At 50.6% G+C, this 19,619-nt stretch overlaps 1 protein-coding gene across 1 annotated transcript in view; it reads left to right on the plus strand.

Annotated features, from left to right (window-relative positions):
* LOC119778218 (ankyrin-2-like) overlaps positions 1-19,361 on the plus strand; it is a gene marked incomplete at its 3' end in the record, with an annotated part of 83,408 nt that extends 64,047 nt beyond the window's left edge. Inside the window, exons 40-48 of the mRNA XM_038277366.1 lie at positions 32-2,347; positions 2,796-2,873; positions 2,975-3,106; positions 4,700-4,852; positions 4,935-5,166; positions 6,596-6,656; positions 17,196-17,288; positions 18,783-18,866; positions 18,944-19,361. Of these exons, the coding sequence (XP_038133294.1) occupies positions 32-2,347; positions 2,796-2,873; positions 2,975-3,106; positions 4,700-4,852; positions 4,935-5,166; positions 6,596-6,656; positions 17,196-17,288; positions 18,783-18,866; positions 18,944-19,361 (3,567 nt within the window). The remainder of the gene's footprint in view (positions 1-31; positions 2,348-2,795; positions 2,874-2,974; positions 3,107-4,699; positions 4,853-4,934; positions 5,167-6,595; positions 6,657-17,195; positions 17,289-18,782; positions 18,867-18,943) is intronic.
* Positions 19,362-19,619: the final 258 nt, after the last annotated feature.

A 19,619-nucleotide genomic window follows, 5' to 3' on the forward strand; every position in this document is an offset into this window, starting at 1 on the left:
AATGCATTCCTATGTATTTCATTCAAAACAGCTGTTATTCCTGAAGACCCAGAAGACCAGGAGGCAACAGACAACCTTGAAGCTAAAGGAAAGATCACTCCAGAGAAGGACATGTTTAAGATGGCAGCAAAAATAAAAACCTTTAATGAAATGGAACAAGACACAAAGGGCAAAAGGAAGTCTAGCGATTATCTGTATTCCTCAACAGAGGACAAGATAGGGGATAACAGCTGTGAAAGATTAAAGCCCAGCGGCGAGAAGCTTTGGCAGATTGAAAGTCCACTCAATAGGCGCACAGGAGAGTCAAAGTTAGCTGTTTTGATTGGTTCAGATATTAAAGTACAACCTCCCTCTCCTTTTTCAGCAGGTATGCATGATGGAACCCAGAGCAAAGAGTTCAAGAGTACATCAGCCACTGTCACAGCAGAGGGACCTCACTCTGTCTCAGACCAGCATCATTCAAAATCCATAAGTCCATGGGGGGACGTCCCTTCATCTGCTGAAGCCCTTAAACATGTTTCTGACAAAACATCATTAACTTCAAGCATTGAAAACAGGACAGACGAGCAAAAACACGAGAGCTTGAAGATGTCAAGGGAGCATAAAGATGATAATAGCAGTCAGAAGTTAGCTTTAGGCAAGGTACAGACCGGAACACAAAAAACAAGCTGCAATGTTACAGATGAAGTGAAAGAAGATAGATGGGGTCATTCCCCCGGAGCTGCTCTCTGTCCAGAAGTTCCCACAAGTCAAACTGAACAAGTGGTCATTGCCCATAATGATGCAGAAGGAGGCAAAAAAGCATCAAATCTTCCTAGAACTGAATCAAAGGGAGTCACTGCAAGAGTAGACGCCGAGTCATGGTCTGCCATGCGAGAGGATGATGCCACATTTGAGGCCCGTGTAAAAGAAGAAGAACAGAAGATCCTGAATCTGGTGGTGGACCGTCAGTCTCAAGGAACTCCAGACACCACGCCTGGTAGAACACCAACAGAAGAGAGCACTCCTACCAGTGAGCCCAATCCCTTCCTGTTCCAGGAAGGGAAGCTCTTTGAGATGACCCGCAGTGGGGCCATAGATATGACCAAGAGAAGCTATGAGGAGGAGGGGGCTGGCTTCGCTTTTTTTCACATAGGAGACCAGGCTTTAGAGGAACCTACCTTAGAGGAGCCCAAGCAAGAAGATAGATCAGCAGTAGGTCTCAACTTAACACTAGAGCTTAAGACTGAGGAAGATATGGCATCAGCTGATGCGCAGGTGTGTCCCCCACCTGAAGGGGATCAGTCAGGCTGTAGAGCCTATGCTTCCAAGTCTAAAATCCCTAAAATGGGCATTTCAGCTTCAACCAAAGCTTCTAGGAAAGATCTGCTCTCCCCTGAACCTCTCGAGTCTAAAAATGAGAAAACTGTAGATGAAGGGTCACTAGATTTAGAAACGATCTCAAATGAACAGCCTATAACGAATGTAGAGACTGCAGAAACTACTGTGACTAGATCTGTTTATTCCGAGCAAGGCCAGGAGTCTTCTGACTCCTCCCCAGAGGAGACAAAGTCAGTGGTTGAAGCCCCCAAAACAGCAGGCAAGCAGGCAATTAAAGGGGCTTCCCATAACGGTAAGAAGAATCAAAGCACAGCCAAAGCTAAGTCTGTTCCTCAGGATCAGGCCAAATCTGCGATTCCTTCACCATGTCATGGAACAGCCCCTTCAGCAGCTCATAGAAAAAATACCTCCTCCCCCTCAGAAGCTAAATCCAGGATTCCTGTCAAGGCTAGCCTTGTCAAGTCTGACTCTAAGCGTGGGGAATCCTCTCAGGACAAAAAGCTAAAGGTTCCTGTAAAAAAAGGTACAAGGAGAAAATCTGAGACAGATGCCGGTCCTTCTGTGGACATGAAAACAAAGACTCAATCTTCCAAAGCCAAGAGCTTCTGTGAGGGGGAGTCTACAAGATCCTCTGCTAAAAAGGATCAGGGTTGTCCCACGAGTGTCGAGTCTGGAAGATCTAAGGGTTTCCAGTCCAGGCTGCCCGTCCGTGGTAAAACCACCCCGTCTCCTCAAGCAACCACAGCCGGCAAAGACAAAAGCAGATCTCAGAAACAGTCTGCAGAGTTCTTTGAAGAAATCAGTGAGGAAGCAGCAAAAGTAGTGGCAAGACTGGCAGAGGAAGAGACTGCGATGGCTCTCTCAGACGATGACAGCGGTCTTATTGATCCGTCGATAATTGAAAAAGAGCCATTTCCAGACCTGCAGTTCCCACCTTCAGGAGACGTCTTTCCCATTAGACCACTGTGGGACGACCCAGTTGAGACACAGATGCAGCGAATTCCAGATGATAGAGTCCAAAGTCAAGGTACCCCCCAGTTGAAGGGGTTATTCTCTATCTCTGTAACCTCATTAGTGCTCTAGTTGTTCAGGTGCTGCCTCTGTCTCTTGTAGCTATGTCCCGTTGTAGTAGAAGATACCTTGTTGCTGTGTACCTGGATCTCTGTTGTCTTTGTATTGACATCTCTCTTTCCTTCTTTGTGTTTTTGAAAATCTCAAGATTGACCTCAAAAAAACCTGCTGATTGTCTGAAAGGCTTTAAAAAAAACAGTAAAAGTGTCAACTGATTGTTTATCGGTCAGATCAGGCCTTAAACCTCTTCAAGTTTACTCAACTGAACAGAAAAAAGTTTCTTATCTATGGCTTTTAAAGTTCTTAGAAAAGTAGTGGGAATAAGAGGAAAAAAGTGGGTGAATTCCTTTTATATGGTGTTTATGAATGTGACTTACCTTCTGGCTTTGACGACTCATTCGCAGTAGATCCACAGGATGAAGCAGAAAGACGTGAGCATTGGTTGGCCGTCATAGCCGACCACCTGGGCTTCAGTTGGACAGGTGAGTCAGAGTTCAAGCTGAAACTTCCAGATTTCAAAGACTATTTTCTCCCTGTGACCACAGACTACCTTAATGCCCTGTATTGTCGTTCCTGCATACAGAGTTAGCACGAGAACTGAACTTTAGCGAGGAGAAGATCCACATGATACGGACTGAAAACCCCAACTCTCTGCAAGACCAAAGCCGCGCCCTCTTGAACCTTTGGACTGAGAGAGACGGACAGAGTGCCACAGGTCGGTAGTCCTTAAGAGGTTTCGAGGGTCAAGGTGGGGCCGGTGCCTACCTCAGTCAGTCTATGAGCGAGAGAGGCAGGGGCCACCCTGGACAGGTGTCCAGTCCAATCGCAGGGCAACACAGAGACAAACAGGACACACTCACACCTAAGGACAATTTAGAGAAGCCAACAGTCAGGAACAGGAAGCTGCAGCACCCAGAGAGAACCCAGGCATGCTCAGGGAGAACATGCTAACTACATGCAGAAAGACCCTGGGCCGGGAATCGAACCCAGAACCTTGCTGTATCCTTGCTGCAAGGAAACAGCGCTACCCACTGCACCACCGTGCAGCCATGGACTACAAAACACTACATTTGTAGAAAAGTTCTTCAGTTCTTGGCAGATCTCCCTCACTGGGATGTTAGTTATTGAAATCATTTTAAATCCTTGTTCTTTGAACGGGTCCGGATAGGGGTCAGCAGTCTCAGCAGAGACTTCCCTCTCCTTACGGTTGGGCTACAGTCCACATGGAACACAGGTTTGGCAGCTTTTACTCTCTGTGCGGCTTTTCCCCTGTACCTAATATTCTGGCAGACTCTAAGGGGCCGTGTAGGGCACAGACCGCTAGCTCCCAACACCACAGTAAACACAGCTTCATTCATTTCTGTGCAAGAAACAATCTCCTGATTTTAGTGACATTTGTGGACCAAACCATCAGATATTTATGGGTTTTTACCTTTGCAAACCCTTGCCAGAAGGAGCTTTTGCTCCTACCTCACCTCCTACCTCTCGCCCAGGATCCCTCAGTAATTCATGTTTCCAAGGAGGGCCATGCCAGAAATCTGAACATGTGTACTCAATGGGTGCTAGGATTACATGCTTTGGATGCTGTCGACATGTCAGGCATTAATCAGGCTTTAGACAGCTGCTGTGGGGGAGGAGGTGCTCCTGGTTCTAAATGACCACAGACTCCTGCTGTAGAGATGGCAGCTGAGAGGTTTGCCAGAATCACTCTGAGTCTTTCTCCAGGCTCCAGCTCTCTCAGGAGCCCCTCAAGACACCCAGGCTCTATAGATCTGCCTTAGCTTGATGGCCTCCTAAAACAGGTTCTGAACTAGATCTTAATACTACAGCTACAATAGAGGCAGACAACAAGGTCCACTCAGACTCTATGGTCTAACCTTCCTCTGGAGTCTGAGGAATGTCCTGGAATAGTTCCCTGACCAAAGGCTGCCCCTCATGGCTCCCCCTGCAGGTGGTAACATAGTCTAACGACACTTGTTGGGTTTGGTCCTGCAAGGAGTAATTCAACCATCAGACCTGACAGAGAACTGGACAGGCTGCATGGTTAGACCCCAACTTCCTATCTGACGTTGTGAGTCTCCATTTGTTGGTCATCATGAACGCCTGTTTTTCTGACTCGTCAGCCACCCCGAGTCTGTCTGCCTCAGCAGGCACCTTCTTCCCCTTGGACGGCTCTTCTGCTCCTCTTCTAACTGAGAGTCAGGCAGTGAGGATGTTGATTTGGTTTCCATTCATCTGGTTTTACCTGGATATGGAGGACTCTGCCTCCTTGTTTCCATAGTTACCGTGTTTGTTTATCCTGTTTCAGCAGAAGCAGCACTTCTAAAGAAGCTGACCAAAATCAACCGGATGGACATTGTTCATCTGATGGAGCCCAAGATGAACCGTTCAGAGGAAGAGGAGACGTCTTCACACACGTACGCAGAGATCGAAGAGACCATCGCTCTGGACCACAGTGAAGGTACGCCCCCTGGTGGCCGGCTGACCTTCATCCAGCCTGTGTGGAAACATCCCGTTTGTCCTGACTCCCTTTGCTCCCGCAGGTTTCTCTGCCCTTCATGAAGACATCGACAGTCCAAGGCCAGGCAGACGCAGGGAAGCCACTGGAAGAAGCCTGCTTTTAGGACAGGAAGTGCCCATGGTGTCAGCAGAGGAGCTGTCCACCAGTCTGTCATCGCTTCTCGACACATCAGGGCGGCCTGAGGCGGCTCCCACAGCTACAGAACTCCTACAGAAAGCCTCCAAACGGCAAACAGAGGAGCTGGAATCAACAAAGTGAGTCGCCTTAGAAGACGGTGACGCTTCTGGCCTTCTAACAGAACAGGAGATTATAGCTGGATTATAATTATAATCATGTGACTAATCCAATCCAGAAATGAAACTTCTTCAGCATCACCTTTATGTTTTCTCAGATTTTATTTATTTTAATCATTACGTTATAACCATTTTTTTATGGATTTTATTTTCAAATTCATTTTTTTTTTTTGTTGATTCAGTTTTATGAATTGCATCTTTTCAAACTGAGTTGATAGTTTGGAGGAACCGTCTAGGAAACACACAGCCAGGCAGACGAGCTCCGAGCCAGCTCCCATGTCAGAGGATGAAGAGAGCACATCCAGTTAGTCACAGTCAGAGAAACAGGACTACACTGGAAAACAGGCCAAGCTCCAACATCTAGAAACAAAGGTGTTGATGGCAGCAGCACAGCTGATATTTCTTTCCAGGATGGAGTCACAGCCAAACAGGAACAGACCAGATGAAGCTACTATGAGAAAAAGCAGAGAGAGCAGAACGTTAGAGATTGAACTAACAGATTCTGCAGAGTGGGAGAATAGAGATAGAATGAAGCAGAATGATGAAAAAGGGGTCCCTATGTCCTCCAGCAGTCTAAGCCTATAGCAGCAGAACTATAGAGATAGATCAGGATAACCTGAGCCACTCTAACTAGAAGCTTTATCAAAAAGGAAAGTTTTAAGCCTAGCCTTAAAAGTAGACAGGGTGTCTGCCTCACGGACTAAAACTGGTAGTTGGTTCCACAGGAGAGGAGCCTGATAACTAAAAGATCTGCCTCCCATTCTACTTTTAGAAATTCTAGGAACCACTAGTAAACCTGCAGATTGAGAGCGAAGTGCTCTGTTAGGAACATAAGGAACAATCAGATCTCTGATATCAGATGGAGCTTGGCCATTTAAGGCTTTATATGTGAGAAGGAGGATTTTAAATTCTATTCTGGATTTAACAGGAAGCCAATGAAGAGAAGCCAGGATAGGAGAGATATGATCTCTTTCATCTCCTTCACTTCTTGAACAGTAATAGCGCCAACGCCCAGGCGACCAATAGAAATGCGTCTTTGCCCCGCCCCCCGCCACCCCGCCACCCCCCCCCCCCACCCCCCAGCTCAGAGCCCACCCCCCTAGAAGGGAAGAGAAACACAGATTAAAAAGCATCAAATTTATGAAACTCAGTCTGAAAAACAGAAAAATAAAACTTAAATAAAAATTTTTTTTCTATACAAAATATAAAGAAAATGAAAAATAAATATGATTTGAAGAAATAAGATGTGAGCAAACAGTTTTTTAGTCATTTCTGGGTTTCCTTCCAGTAAATGTCTTCTCTACCTGCAGCAGAGCTGAAGCCTCAGGAGCCGTTTGGCTTTTTCTTTTTTCTGCGATAAAAGAATCTGAAGGTTTTTGTTTTCTTGCAGCTCGTCGGAGAGATCCTACCAGGAGGTCCCTGAGCCGCTAACCATGGGCAGCTACAAGCAAGTGAGTCCTTTCTTCTCTCTGTACCGCGCCTCTCCCTACCAGCTCCGCCCCCAGCTCATAGACACCATGGACATTGGGGGGCCCGAGCTGAGTGCCGGGGTTGGCCCAGCTGAACCTCCTCTGGACCCCCATGAAGAGGGGGCTGAGGAAGGAGAGCCGTGGACCTTGGAGTGTCTGCGGACTCCCCTTCCTGCAGACACCTCAGACCAACCGCCGGTGGCTCGGAGAGAAGCTTCTAGCAGCTCTAGGTCTGGTGTCTGTGAAGATCGACCGCTGTCCATGACAGATTTTGGTGACAGCTTGTTTGAGTGTGAGCGAGCGGAGCAGGACTTCAGAGAACTCTCTATGGAGCTAACAGAACCAGAGGAGGTTTCAACTGCAGGGGCGAGTCCAGGTGGACCGCTGGAGGTCACTGCTTCCAGGAGAGGAGTGGACCAGGCGTCACTGCGGCTCTATGACATCCTGTATGGACCGGATGTTGACCGCCTGGGTCCAGAAGGTCAGAGGACTGCTGCAGATGATGAATTCATGGAGTCAATGGGGGGGGCAGGTGTTCAGCAGACTTTGGATCAGGAGGTCTCTGATCCTCTGGTCAGCCATGTGAAGGCCTCAGGTCCAGAGCCCGGAGCTCCAGCTAGCCCAGGTTCTGGTCCATCTGGTGTCTCTGAGGAAACCATCTCCCTCCCAGTGGAAGCGTCTCCATCTGAACTAGAAACGGCTCCTGGAACCTTCTGTGGAAGCTGGTCTCCTACTGAGGACAGGGCGTCCTCTCCTGATAGCGCCATAGAGGCGCTGCTGGTTCTGACCCAGTCCAGGGCCTCCTCACCAGGCTCCGCCTCCTCTGTCAGTGAGCTGGGTCTCCTGGCCCCAGACTCCCCGGTACCTCAGTTCAGGCCCTTATCTCCTCTCACTCCTCCCTTCCTACCGTGGGAGCTTGGAGTAGCTGGGGGGCCAAAGGGGGGCCCTCTGCTGCTGCTGACAGCGGGGGAACGACCCCTGACCCCTATGGTTCCAAACCAGAGACCCTTTGGTAGACCAGTGTCCCCAGCCAGTGGAGTGGCGTCCTGCTCTCCCTTTGACATGGAGGACAGAGCTCCGTCTCCTGGTTCTGTAATGGCTGAGACCGTCTCCTGGTTCTTTGGACCCGATTGTTGTGGCGACTCCTCGTCTCCTGGGTTGTTGCGGTCCGGGTCCGATTGGCTTGCTGTAGAACCAGGCCCGCCGTCTCCAGAACCATTCAGAGCTCCGTCTCCTTCCTCTGCTACCTCTGGACATCAGTCTCCACTGGTTCCACCTTCCTCCATTAAAGCAACTGGTGACCAACCACCAGAACAACAGACTAATCCAGAACCTGCTGAGTCCCACTGGGACCATGGAGACCACTGGATCTTCCTTCCTCACCCTGAGGACAGACCTGCAAACTCGGTGCCTGAACATCAACCCAGGTCACCGCAGTCATCCCCATACAGAACCGATTCTCCTGCGTCAGATCCGAGTCCTGAGAGTCCAGATTCTCCCATCCATCAGTTCACATCCAGGATCCGCCGCCGTTCTTTTGGACCGGTTGGCTCCTCCTCACCAGAATCTGCTCTGTCTGATGCCGAGTATGAAGCCATGCCTCTGCTGCCAAGTCTGGATCCCAGGCTGTCGTCTCCTGAGTCCTGCTGCTCTCCTATCAAAGGTCCAGAAACGGGCCAACTGGGACCGACCCAAGCTGCACTCTATCAGAACCCATCCAGTCCGAAGGTTAAGACAGAAGGAGCTTCAAACAGCTCGGGGTCAGAACATGCTGATCCAAACGCCAAAACACCAGAACTTCTATCAACTGATGGCAGTAAAGCAGAACCGGGTCGAACCGATGATCCGGAACAAGAAGAAGGAAAAAATCTGGAGCGTGGTAGAACAGAAACATCCTCCTCACCATCTGCAAAGTTGTTGGTACCAACATCTCCAGATGGAGCTGAGATGCGCTCTGCTTCCGGACCTTCAGGCAGAACAGAACCTAGGCTCATTTCTCAGATCCACGATCCACAATATTCAAGAGACACGTTTAGAGGAGCAGCAGGAAGGCCTGTACAGCAGGTGGCGACCTCAGACTCCATCGAGGAACCAGAACCTGCTGCTGCTACAGAACCCTCCAGGAGCTCCTGGTCTCCCAATTCTGAAGCAGAACCCAGAACCACACCGATGCTGCTAGAAGCTGTAGGACCAGATTCCTCTCAGTCAGGCAGACCTGCAGGGAACCACAGAGCAGAACCAGCTGAACCCCCCACAGCTCGGCTCAGAACCTCCTCCACTGATCTTTTACCACTTTGGGTTGGGTCGGTTCTGGAGGACCAATTGGATTTAAAGTTGTTTCTATTGGAGGACAGACCATCGTCTCTTGAAGCCGCACCAGGGGACACCCATCCAGCAGCCGGGTCGGTCCAGTCCCCTCCCACCCACTCTACCTTCTCAGACGGGGAGTTTGGGTTTGTTTCCTCATCTGGAAACAGCAGACCTCCCTCTGTAGGTTCTGTAGATGAAGGCAGACCCCTTCCACACGAGTCTCCTGTTCCGAAGTTAGAACCCCACCTTTCAAACACGTATCCAACCATGTGGGAGAGGTTCTCCTCCACCGTCTCCCTGAGCTCCCAGTCCGTCTCCGTCTCCATGAAGTCGTTGTTCGGGGAGAGCCGGCCTCCGTCTGTGGACTCTGTGGATGAAAACGGACCGGTCCCACCAGAATCCCCGCTTCCAGATTTCAGGTTGGCTCTCCATGAATGCCGTGCCCCTCCCCCTGTGTACGGGTCTGTGTCTCCTGCCTCTGGTTCCTCAGACCAGCGGTGTAGGTCTGCTTCATTGGAGTCATTGTTCGGTGAGATATGTCCTCCCTCCATCGGTTCCTTTGAAGAAGACGCGCCACCTTCATCCGACTCCCCCGTCCCACACTTTGGACAGAGTGAAGACGGCCATCAGGCTCCACCACCAAGGTCTTCCTCTCCTGTGTCCTTTTCCTCAGAGGATGACTTTGGGTTTGTCTCTCCGGGGTTGTTGCTGTACAGCAGCAGACCTTCCTCAGTTGGTTCTGTTGATGGGAAATGTGCTGTTCTTGCAGAATCCCCCATTCCCCAGTTTGGCCCAGTTCTACCGGACAGCCATGCCTCCACTACGCTGGACGGATCCACGTCTCCTTTCTCAGCGGCCTCAGACATGCAGTGCAGTTCTGTCTCCATGGAGTCGCTGTTTGGTGAGAGTCGACCTCCGTCTATCGGCTCAGTGGATGAAACCAGGCCTCTGCCCGCTGAGTCCCCCATTGCAGAGTCTGGATTGGCTTTAACAGAACTACCTTTGAACACCCTGCAGAGGTCCTTGTCCCCTGATTCCTTTCTGTCAGAGCGTGACTCCGATGACCTGTCTCCGTCTCCGGGCTTGGAAACTAGACCGTCCTCCCCTGATGTGGATCTCTGTGGGGACTTTTACAGAGGAGATTCACCAGTTCCTGACTTTAAGTCTGGATCCATTTCCTTCATCAGTTGTCGGTTGTCATCTCCTGGATCAGACATATCAGATGTGAAGCATGCTCAGTCAGATTCAGACGCTCATGTGTGGGAGCAAAGAGCAGACTCACCTGAACCCGGATCATCTAGGCCCAAAGAGAGCCCTCAAAGCCAGGCCTACAGGCTAGTTTATAAAGCAGAGCTGTGGAAGCTCATTTCTCAGATCCGGGATCCTCAGTATGTTGGAGAAACATTTTCCAGTAAAACTGGACTTTTTGAGTATATTGGAACCAGAATGCAGTTTGTCCATCAGAACCCTGAAACGGAGGAGGACAGCAGGAGGTCAGACCATCCAGGAAAATGTTCCAGCTCTCTGTTTCCACTGCACCTGAGTACCAATTCCCAAGACTTGTTGTCCTGCGACCCGCTGTCAGATGGAAACCCAGATCATCAGAGGCTTCAGATATTCAGTGGGAGCAGAACTCCATCAGCTGAATCAGAGATATCCACAGACGACAGCAGGTCTGATCCAGAACCCATCCCTGAAGGCAGCTCAGGGAGCAGAACCTCCTTCCACTCAGAGTGTTCTGATCCTGAAGGCCTTGCTTTAAAACCACTAGAGCAGCAGCAAGCCTCATACCAAACCCTCCTGGTCGGTTCTGAACAGAACCGGTCTGTAGACGTGTCCGTGCCGAGGGGACAGCAGCTGATAGGCCAGCTTTGTGACCCACAGTACACTGGAAACGTCCCTGGAAGCAGGGCTGATGCAGAGACTAGTCTGGAGGCCATTTCACTGGATTTAGGTCTAGAAAACATGAGCAGGAAACTATCCCCAGACTCTGACCTCGAGTACCGAGTCCTCTCACCAGAGACCCCCCGGTTAACCAGTGAATACCAGTATGATTCCCAGGACACAGAAGAAGAGAATCGTTTGTCCGCAGATTCACTGATTCCTCAGTTTTTCTGTCCCATATTTCCATCTCATCGGGAAGCATCTCATTTAAAACCAGAGCCATCCAGCCTGTCCTGGTTTCATAAACCTGCTGAGATAATGGGCGAACAAGAACCTGAATTAGCTCCTTTAGATCTATCTGGATTCACTACAGCAGAGTTCTGGATGCCAGAGAGAACCCTTTCCCTACATTCAGTGTCATCTGAAGCTGAGGGACGGGCTTTGTCTCCACAGTCTCCAGTATCAACATCAGATATTAGAAGATCCTCTCCTGACTCAATGACAGCCATTGACGAGTTTCGAGCTCTGTCTCCAGACTCGCCTCTACCGCCGTTTCTCGGCGGTAGAGGCGGGTCAGACACAGAACCAGAGCTTTGGGACCCAGCTTCCACTGAAGCTCAATTCCCAAGTCCAACCTCCAACCCTGAGAGAGAGCTCTGCATGCCTTTACCGGACTCAGGAGGTCCAGAGGGCAGATTGCCCACTCCGTCACTGCATTTATCTGGGAATCAGTTCAAAGCCAGAGAAGCAGAACGTTTCCCCTCTTTTGTTGGCTTTAAGTCAGCATCTTCTACCACTGTTCCTTCTCACATGGAGTATGCTCCTCTGGTCCTGGGACAGACTCAAGCTCCACCAGATACTCCAGAGACAGAAGCCAAAACTGAAAGGAGACCTTTGTCACCTGAATCCGAGTCAGAGTGTAACTTTTTCCCACCCGAGTCTCTGAATCAGATTTTTGGAGCAATATCTCCTGAATCATGTGGCTCTCCCGATCAATGCAGAGCTCTCTCACCAGATTCTCCAGTCCCAGAGTTTACAGCAGCGCTACAGGAATCTATGAACATACACCTGGGGCATAAATCTTCTTCCCAGGAGCCAGTGTCATCTGATCTGGAGTTGGAAATGGACTGGGGGAACATGTTTGAGGAGCAATGTCCATCTCCGGACTCTATAGCTTCAGGAATCCTTTTACCCGATTCCCCAGTCCCTGACTTTGGACCATTTGTATCCGTTGGTATCTTCAGGGTATCCTCACTAGATTCGGACCTTTCAGGTTCGGGTTCTGCCCCCTCCATTTCTCAGCTGGTTGGTGATGAGTCTGAAGAAAGACCAGAGTCCCCAGGCCTTTATTGGGAGCAAGATACATGTAGATCTCCATCTCCCTGGTCAGTGTGTTCAGAAGAGGAGGTGGAGTTTGGTATCTTCGGGTTTAGCGAGGACAGAGAATCTTCTCCTGGTTGGTCTACACCTGGACATGAACCCAGACCAGACTCCCCCGTCCCTGATTTTACTCATCCACTAACAGGGCCCCTCTATACCCACTCGGCTCTAAGGTCCACATCCCCTTTGTCGCTGTCTTCAGATGAAGGATCTGCTCAGTCTCTGCCTTTTCTGCTAGAAGACCGAGCAGAAACTCCAGGCTCTACAGCATCTCAGAATGAATGCAAACTGGACTCGCCTATTCCCCAGTTCACACCTTACCAGGCTGAGCTCCGTCACAGTAAGGTTGCTTCTTCATCTTTGGAGTCGTTGACATCAGATAAAGACACGGACACTGATTTGTGTACGACTTGGCTTTTTGATGACCGAGCCACGTCTCCTGGTTCCAGGACATCCAAAGAGGAGTTTGAACATCTCTCACCTGATTCTCCAGTTCCTTCCTTTCCTCTGGCACTAGAAGAATCCATCATCTACCTCCCAGCTTCCAGGTCCACTTCAACTCAGTCGTTGTATTCAGATCCAGAGATGGATAAATCTTTCTCAGAGGTCATAGAATATCACGCCTCATCTCCTCAAAGTTCAGACAGACCATTTTCTCCAGATTCTCCTATTCCAGACTTTTCACAGAGATTATTGGTCCCATTTCATGAGCTCATTTCCAACAGGTCTTTTTCACCAGAATCAGATATTTCTGAAGTCGAATATGCGCCTTTAATTTCACAGATATTTGCTTTAGAGATCAGAGCAGATTCAGAACATTCTGAAACCGAGCTCGGGTTACTATCTCCTGACTCGCCTTTACCCACGTACCCAATGGCCTTCGTGGCTGATTCAAGGTTCAGATACAGGTCCACCTCTACTGACTCTGAGCTCTCAGATCAGGAACTGGAGACAGAGTTTTGCCTAACTGGGCTTTTTGAGGACCGAGGACCTTCTCCTTGTTCAAGGACCTCCAGGGAGGAGCTCAGACCACTTTCTCCAGAATCACCAGTTCCTGAGTTTAGACCACATGACTCAGCAATGCTTAACATGGAGCTCAGGTCTATATCACCTGAATCGGTGTCTTCAGATCCAGAAACGTCATCATATCCAACCTGGAAAGACTGGTTCTACAGCAGACCTTCTTCTCCAGAATCTTTATCATCAACCAGGCTTCCTCCTGATTCCCCTTTGCCCGACCACCATCGGCCAACATCTGAACTACCTAGACCTGCTTTTGGAAGTCGGTCTTCATCCCCTGAGTCGGCCTGTTCAGATGTTGAATTCATCGTCTTAAGTTTAGGATCATTAATGTACAACAGACCATCTTCCCCAGGATCAGGAGCATCTGGAGAAGATGGTCTGTCTCCAGACTCACCAATATCCGACTACAAAGCAGCAGTGCGAGAAAACATCATCATAAATGTTGGGTATAGATCAACTTCCCCTGAGTCTTTAGAGTCAGACGTTGAATATGCTTTAGGAGAGCTTCTTCTAACGATGGGGTTTGGTGATGAAGATAGACCAGAGTCTCCTTGGTCACAGGAGTCACAGATCCAGGACATGTCATCTTCATCTTCACATGAGGGCATTGTCCAATACCAAGCCATGTCACCTGATGCACTGAAGTCACTCAGAGACATTAGAGGTGGATCTCAAGAATCTTTTGGGGACAGCAGGAGACTGTCACCAGATTCAATGCTTCCTTGTTTTACTAAGAAATTAGGAGAGACCAAGGTACCTGAGAGGAACCCTGAGGCCTCATCCTCAGAATCTCTGTGCTCAGATACAGACCCTGACAGAAGAAGACTGTCACTACAGCCAGGAAGATCCGACGATGAGTTTCCGCTACCTGAGTTCACAGAGGCTGCAACGAGCCATCAATTAGCTAGATCTGCAGCTGAAGAACCACATCCACCGGGCCAGAGGACAGACACACCAGAGTCAGTGGACCTGCTAGCAGATCCCAGCGGGGGGGTGGTCTGTAAACCATCAGTGGAGCCTCCCTCACCTGAGCCATTAGCCGCCATGGCAGCTAAATACAGCCTCGTCTACGGCGCTGAGCGATGGCGTCTGGTCTCTCAGGTTCATGATCCTCAGTATGCAGGAGAAACCTGCAGGAGTAAAACAGCTTTCATAAAGTTTCATGGTAGAACAGATGGATATGAAAGGACTGAGATTATTGATGATGGGGAAAGACCTGACCAGAACCGGGAGGATAAAGGTCAGCATACAGTTTCTCCTGGTTTCATGGACAGAACTCATACTAAAGCAGAAACACCTCCACCAATGATGGAGTCTGGTTCATCATCAGGACCAGCTCCTTACAGACAGTCAAAGTATGCCTTTGAACCAGCTGAGGCCCAATCATGGTCATGTGGCTCAGCACCAGGATCTGACCAAGAGAGGGTTCATCTAGAATTGCTGTTTCCAAGTTTATCCAAGGCGGAAACTAGTTCCCCAGTTAGCGGGTTCAGCCCCCCCCCAGTGCCAGAACAGGTCCGGCGTCTCAGATCCACACCATCATCTCCTGGAACTCAACATTCAGATTTTGGTTTTATGCAACTGAATTCCGAGTCAGATTTAGCTGAATTCAGGTCATCGTCTCCAGAATGGGGTCTGGTCTGGTCCGAGGATCAGGAGGAGAGTCAGAGGCCTCTGTCCTCCCAGTCTGTGCCCGAGTTCAGACAAGTGTCCTTCCAGTTGGCCATATCCATGGCTGAGCAAAGGGCGTCATCTCCAGAATCCCTTCCAGAGGATCTTCAGAACATGTCGCTCCCTCCAGACTCCCCCATCCCTCAGTTTACAGCAGCATTGCAGGTTTACCCCATGAACTGTCGGAGCTCGTGCTCATTCTCTGAATCGGAGTCCAGTGATCCCGCTGAATTCCTCATCATGTCGGATGGGGACACCAACCGACCCTCCTCACCGGACTCTGTGTCATCCATCAGTCAGTTCAGTCGGCTGGTGCACGATTCCCCCGTGCCTGAGTTCATGAGAATATTATCTGGGTATTTTATGGATGCTGCTCCCTGTGAGCGGTCTTCCTCACCACAGTCTTTGTCGTCAGACTCTGAGTTTGTGGCCTTACCCGTTGAGTGTTGGGTTGATGATAAACCCAGACCTGTTAGCCCAGAAAGCCTCCAGTCTGAAAAGGATTTTAGTTTTGATGACAGATTATCAGCCTTCAGCTCCAACCTTCAGCCCGACTGGTTGATGCCTTCCCCTGGGTCAGAACAGTCTTCATCGTTCCCTCAGACCAAACCAGCAGCCTGGTCTCCGTCATTCTTTAAATCTAGTCATGAAAGGTCATCTGAAGAACCTGATTGGCCAAACGTTCCAGAAATCTGGACGCACGAGAAAGAAAATCTTCCTAGATCAGAAGCTGATGAAGATATGAGAAAAGACTCGTCTCCATCATTGGTTAAAGATGTGAAAGCAGAGGAAGCAGAGGTCCGGGCCGGTAGAGGGGAAGAATGGCAGAGCAAAGCAGTTCCTGACAGGGTAAGACTGAGAGCATGATAAGGAAAAACTAACAGAAAGACTTGATCTTTAACCCCGGGTGTATCCTGCTAACCTCCATTCCTGGAGTTGATAGAAATCCTACTAATCCTCTGATGTCCTCCAGCTGTTGTGTGGCGTGATGGGAAAGCTTGCCGACACATGTGGACCTTGGTCTTTTTGCAGAGTTTAAAGTGTGCCGTGCCACTAATCCGCTCAGACGGTGTTAGAATCTGCTTCTGATTCATCATTTCACCAACAGGTTCCCATCCAAATCCCGCCGTTTCCTGCCTCAGCAGGAAGTGGCTTTAAACCAGGTCTGCTCTTCTTTGATGACCAGCCAGTCGCTCCACTTCCCATCCTGCTGCCTGATCAGGCTTCCTATAAAACACACCGGACTGTCACTCCGGTTCTACTGGTCTGTGACGAAGCCTCACGCTCGCAGCCCCGTGTTTCTGGAGAGTTCCCACCGTGGGAACACGTCCAGCCCAGGGAAGCCCTTCCACCCACCTCAGACCAGCCTTTGGAACCAGACGGGGAAGCTGCAGTATTTTCCGGCACTGTGTCTCTAGTTGTTTGCAGCTTCAGATCTGTGGGTTCCCTCAGGAGAAGGTCTGAAGCTGCTGAGGCCTTTCCTTTAGGCTCCAGGAGAGTCCTCTCTGGACTGGAGAGAACCGCCTCAAACGTCATTGAGAGGAAACCCAGGGAGTCTCCACATCCCTCTGATTCAGATGCAGAGTTTTTTGACTGCCGACAAGACTTTTCAGAACCAGAAGAGGAGTTAAGCTATCATATTTCTGAGCCTCCTTCACCGAGGCCAATGGGGAGTCCAGATCCGGGTCTCCTGGATGAGAGCAGCAGCCGGCCTCTCCTTCGCCGCCTCTCCTCTGGCAGTCAAAGTCTGGTGGAATTCGCTTATGACTCTGATGTTTCAGGGGCGGGTGCTGCTGAGGGTGGCCTCCCCATGTGTGAGGAGCTGCCATCTAGAGGTCAGGCAGGATATTACGATGAAGATGACTTCCTGGGAATGGTAAGAGGATGAGCTAAAGGCTGTACCTGACTCACCTGGCTTTTGGCAGATTGCGGTGGTGATGCTTGAAACTTTTGGATTTGGATTAAAAGCACCTTAGATTGATTTTATGACACTGATTGGAGTTTGTTTTTGCATGAGAGCCTGAACCGGGAAGGAAGAAGCAAATAAAGCGATTTACTGCAGACCAACCTTCCCCTGATGCCTGCATGTGGTTTTCCTACTTCTTTTCTTCACCTTCTCTCCATCTCACCTTCATGTTCGGCCCCCCCTAAGATATGATTCCCCCCGCGCCCCCCCATGGGAAGGGAAGGTGAAGAAACGTGTGGCGTGTTGTAGCTGCAGAGTTCACCATGCTGGCTGTTTGCTGTCTCCAGGAGATAGCCGAGGAGCTAGGAGCGCTGTCCTCTGATAGCTCAGAGGAGGAGGTGCTGACCACCAGGGTGGTCCGACGCAGAATCATCATCCAGGTAAAAGCAAGCATGATGATGATGATGATGATGATGAAGCAGTTGGCAGGCCTTCATTAAACATAAGAACCAAAATCCCTCCAGAAGGTAGAAAAGTCCTGGTCCAGTTCAGTCATGGTCAAACGCTAAGCTAACTGCTACATGTTTCAGGTTAGCTAAACAGAGAGCTATTCTACTTCTGTTTGATCATATTCTTTAACAGCACCCTCTGCTGGCTGAGAAATGCAGCCTACGCCAATATCACCCAAAACAATCATTGAATATGTGAAACGCAAATAATTTGTACGTTTTTTTATTCTAGACAAAAATTATTAAACATGATTTTAACTTGATCCACCGTTTCGCTTAAATTTTATAAGTTTGAATATTTAGTCGGTCTTTCAGCAGGATCTCTGAGGTAATGACCCGGTTTTGGGCCGATGACCCGGTTCTGGGTCGATGACCCGGTAATGAACCGGTTTTGGGCCAATGACCCAGTAATGACCCGTTTCTGGGTCGATGACCCGGTAATGACCCGGTTTTGGGTCGATGACCCGGTAATGACCCGGTTCTGGGTCGATGACCCGGTAATGACCCGTTTCTGGGCCAATGACCCAGTAATGACCCGGTTCTGGGTCAATGACCCGGTAATGACACGTTTCTGGGCCAATGACCCAATAATGACCCGGTTCTGGGTCGATGACCCGGTTCTGGGCCAATGACCCGGTTCTGGCTCAATGACCCAGTAATGACCCGGTTTTGGGCCGATGACTCGGTTCTGGGCCAATGACCCAGTAATGACCCAGTTCTGGGTCGATGACCCGGTAATGACCCGGTTTTGGGCCAATGACCCGGTAATGACCCGGTTCTGGGTCGATGACCCGGTTCTGGGCCAATGACCCGGTAATGACCCGGTTTTGGGCCAATGACCCAGTAATGACCCGGTTCTGGGTCGATGACCCGGTTCTGGGCCAATGACCCAGTAATGACCCGGTTTTGGGCCGATGACTCGGTTCTGGGTCGATGACCCGGTAATGACCCGGTTTTGGGACGATGACTCGGTTCTGGGTCGATGACCCGGTAATGACCCGGTTTTGGGCCAATGACCCAGTAATGAACCGGTTCTGGGTCGATGACCCAGTTCTGGGCCAATGACCCGGTAATGACCCGGTTTTGGGCCAATGACACAGTAATGACCCGGTTCTGGGCCGATGACCCGGTAATGACCCGGTTCTGGGCCAATGACCCGGTAATGACCCGGTTCTGGGCCGATGACCCAGTAATGACCCGGTTCTGGGCCAATGACCCGGTTCTGGGTCGATGACCCGGTTCTGGGCCAATGACCCGGTAATGACCCGGTTTTGGGTCGTTGACCCGGTTTTGGGCCAATGACCCAGTAATGACCCGGTTCTGGGCCGATGACCCGGTAATGACCCGGTTCCCCTCCGCCCCGGTCTCACCAGCAGAGCGTCCATGATGGCGTGCTGCTAACGGCGCCCCTCTGTGTTTCTGCAGGCCGACATCCTGCCAGACGTCCCCCCTCAGACGGTGACGGAGGAGAAGTTCACTGATGAAGACGGCAACATGGTGGTGAAGAAGGTGAGCGACCCCCCCCATCAGAGGGTCCAAACTCCGCCCCCGCCGTCCGGCGCTAACCGTTGACTCCTCCCCTCCAGATCACACGGAGGGTGATCCGGCAGTTTGTGTCTCCAGACTCAGAGACGCAGCAGGTGGAGGACTCTCAGCAGGAAGCGACCCGGATAGAGGAAGGAGACGCTGTGTCCAGGGTGGTGAAGAGGACGGTGGTCCACAGCGCCGGAGAGCAGACAGAGGTGCTGCCTCCCTCACCCCGTCCATCCTGTCCCTCACCCCCGTCCATCCTGTCTCTCACCCCGTCCATCCTGTCCCTCACCCCGTCCATCCTGTCCCTCACCCCCGTCCATCCTGTCCCTCACCCCGTCCATCCTGTCCCTCACCCCGTCCATCCTGTCCCTCACCCCGTCCATCCTGTCCCTCACCCCGTCCATCCTGTCCCTCACCCCGTCCATCCTGTCCCTCACCCCGTCCATCCTGTCCCTCACCCCCATTCATCCTGTCCCTCACCCCGTCCATCCTGTCCCTCACCCCGTCCATCTTGTCCCTCACCCCGTCCATCCTGTCCCTCACCCCGTCCATCCTGTCCCTCACCCCGTCCATCCTGTCCCTCACCCCGTCCATCCTGTCTCTCACCCCCATTCATCCTGTCCCTCACCCCGTCCATCCTGTCCCTCACCCCCATTCATCCTGTCCCTCACCCCGTCCATCCTGTCCCTCACCCCGTCCATCCTGTCCCTCACCCCGTCCATCCTGTCC

Source organism: Cyprinodon tularosa, unplaced genomic scaffold (assembly GCF_016077235.1).
Source record: "Cyprinodon tularosa strain WSP-4 unplaced genomic scaffold, ASM1607723v1 ctg1301, whole genome shotgun sequence".
In the NCBI taxonomy this organism is placed as follows: Eukaryota; Metazoa; Chordata; class Actinopteri; order Cyprinodontiformes; family Cyprinodontidae; genus Cyprinodon; species Cyprinodon tularosa.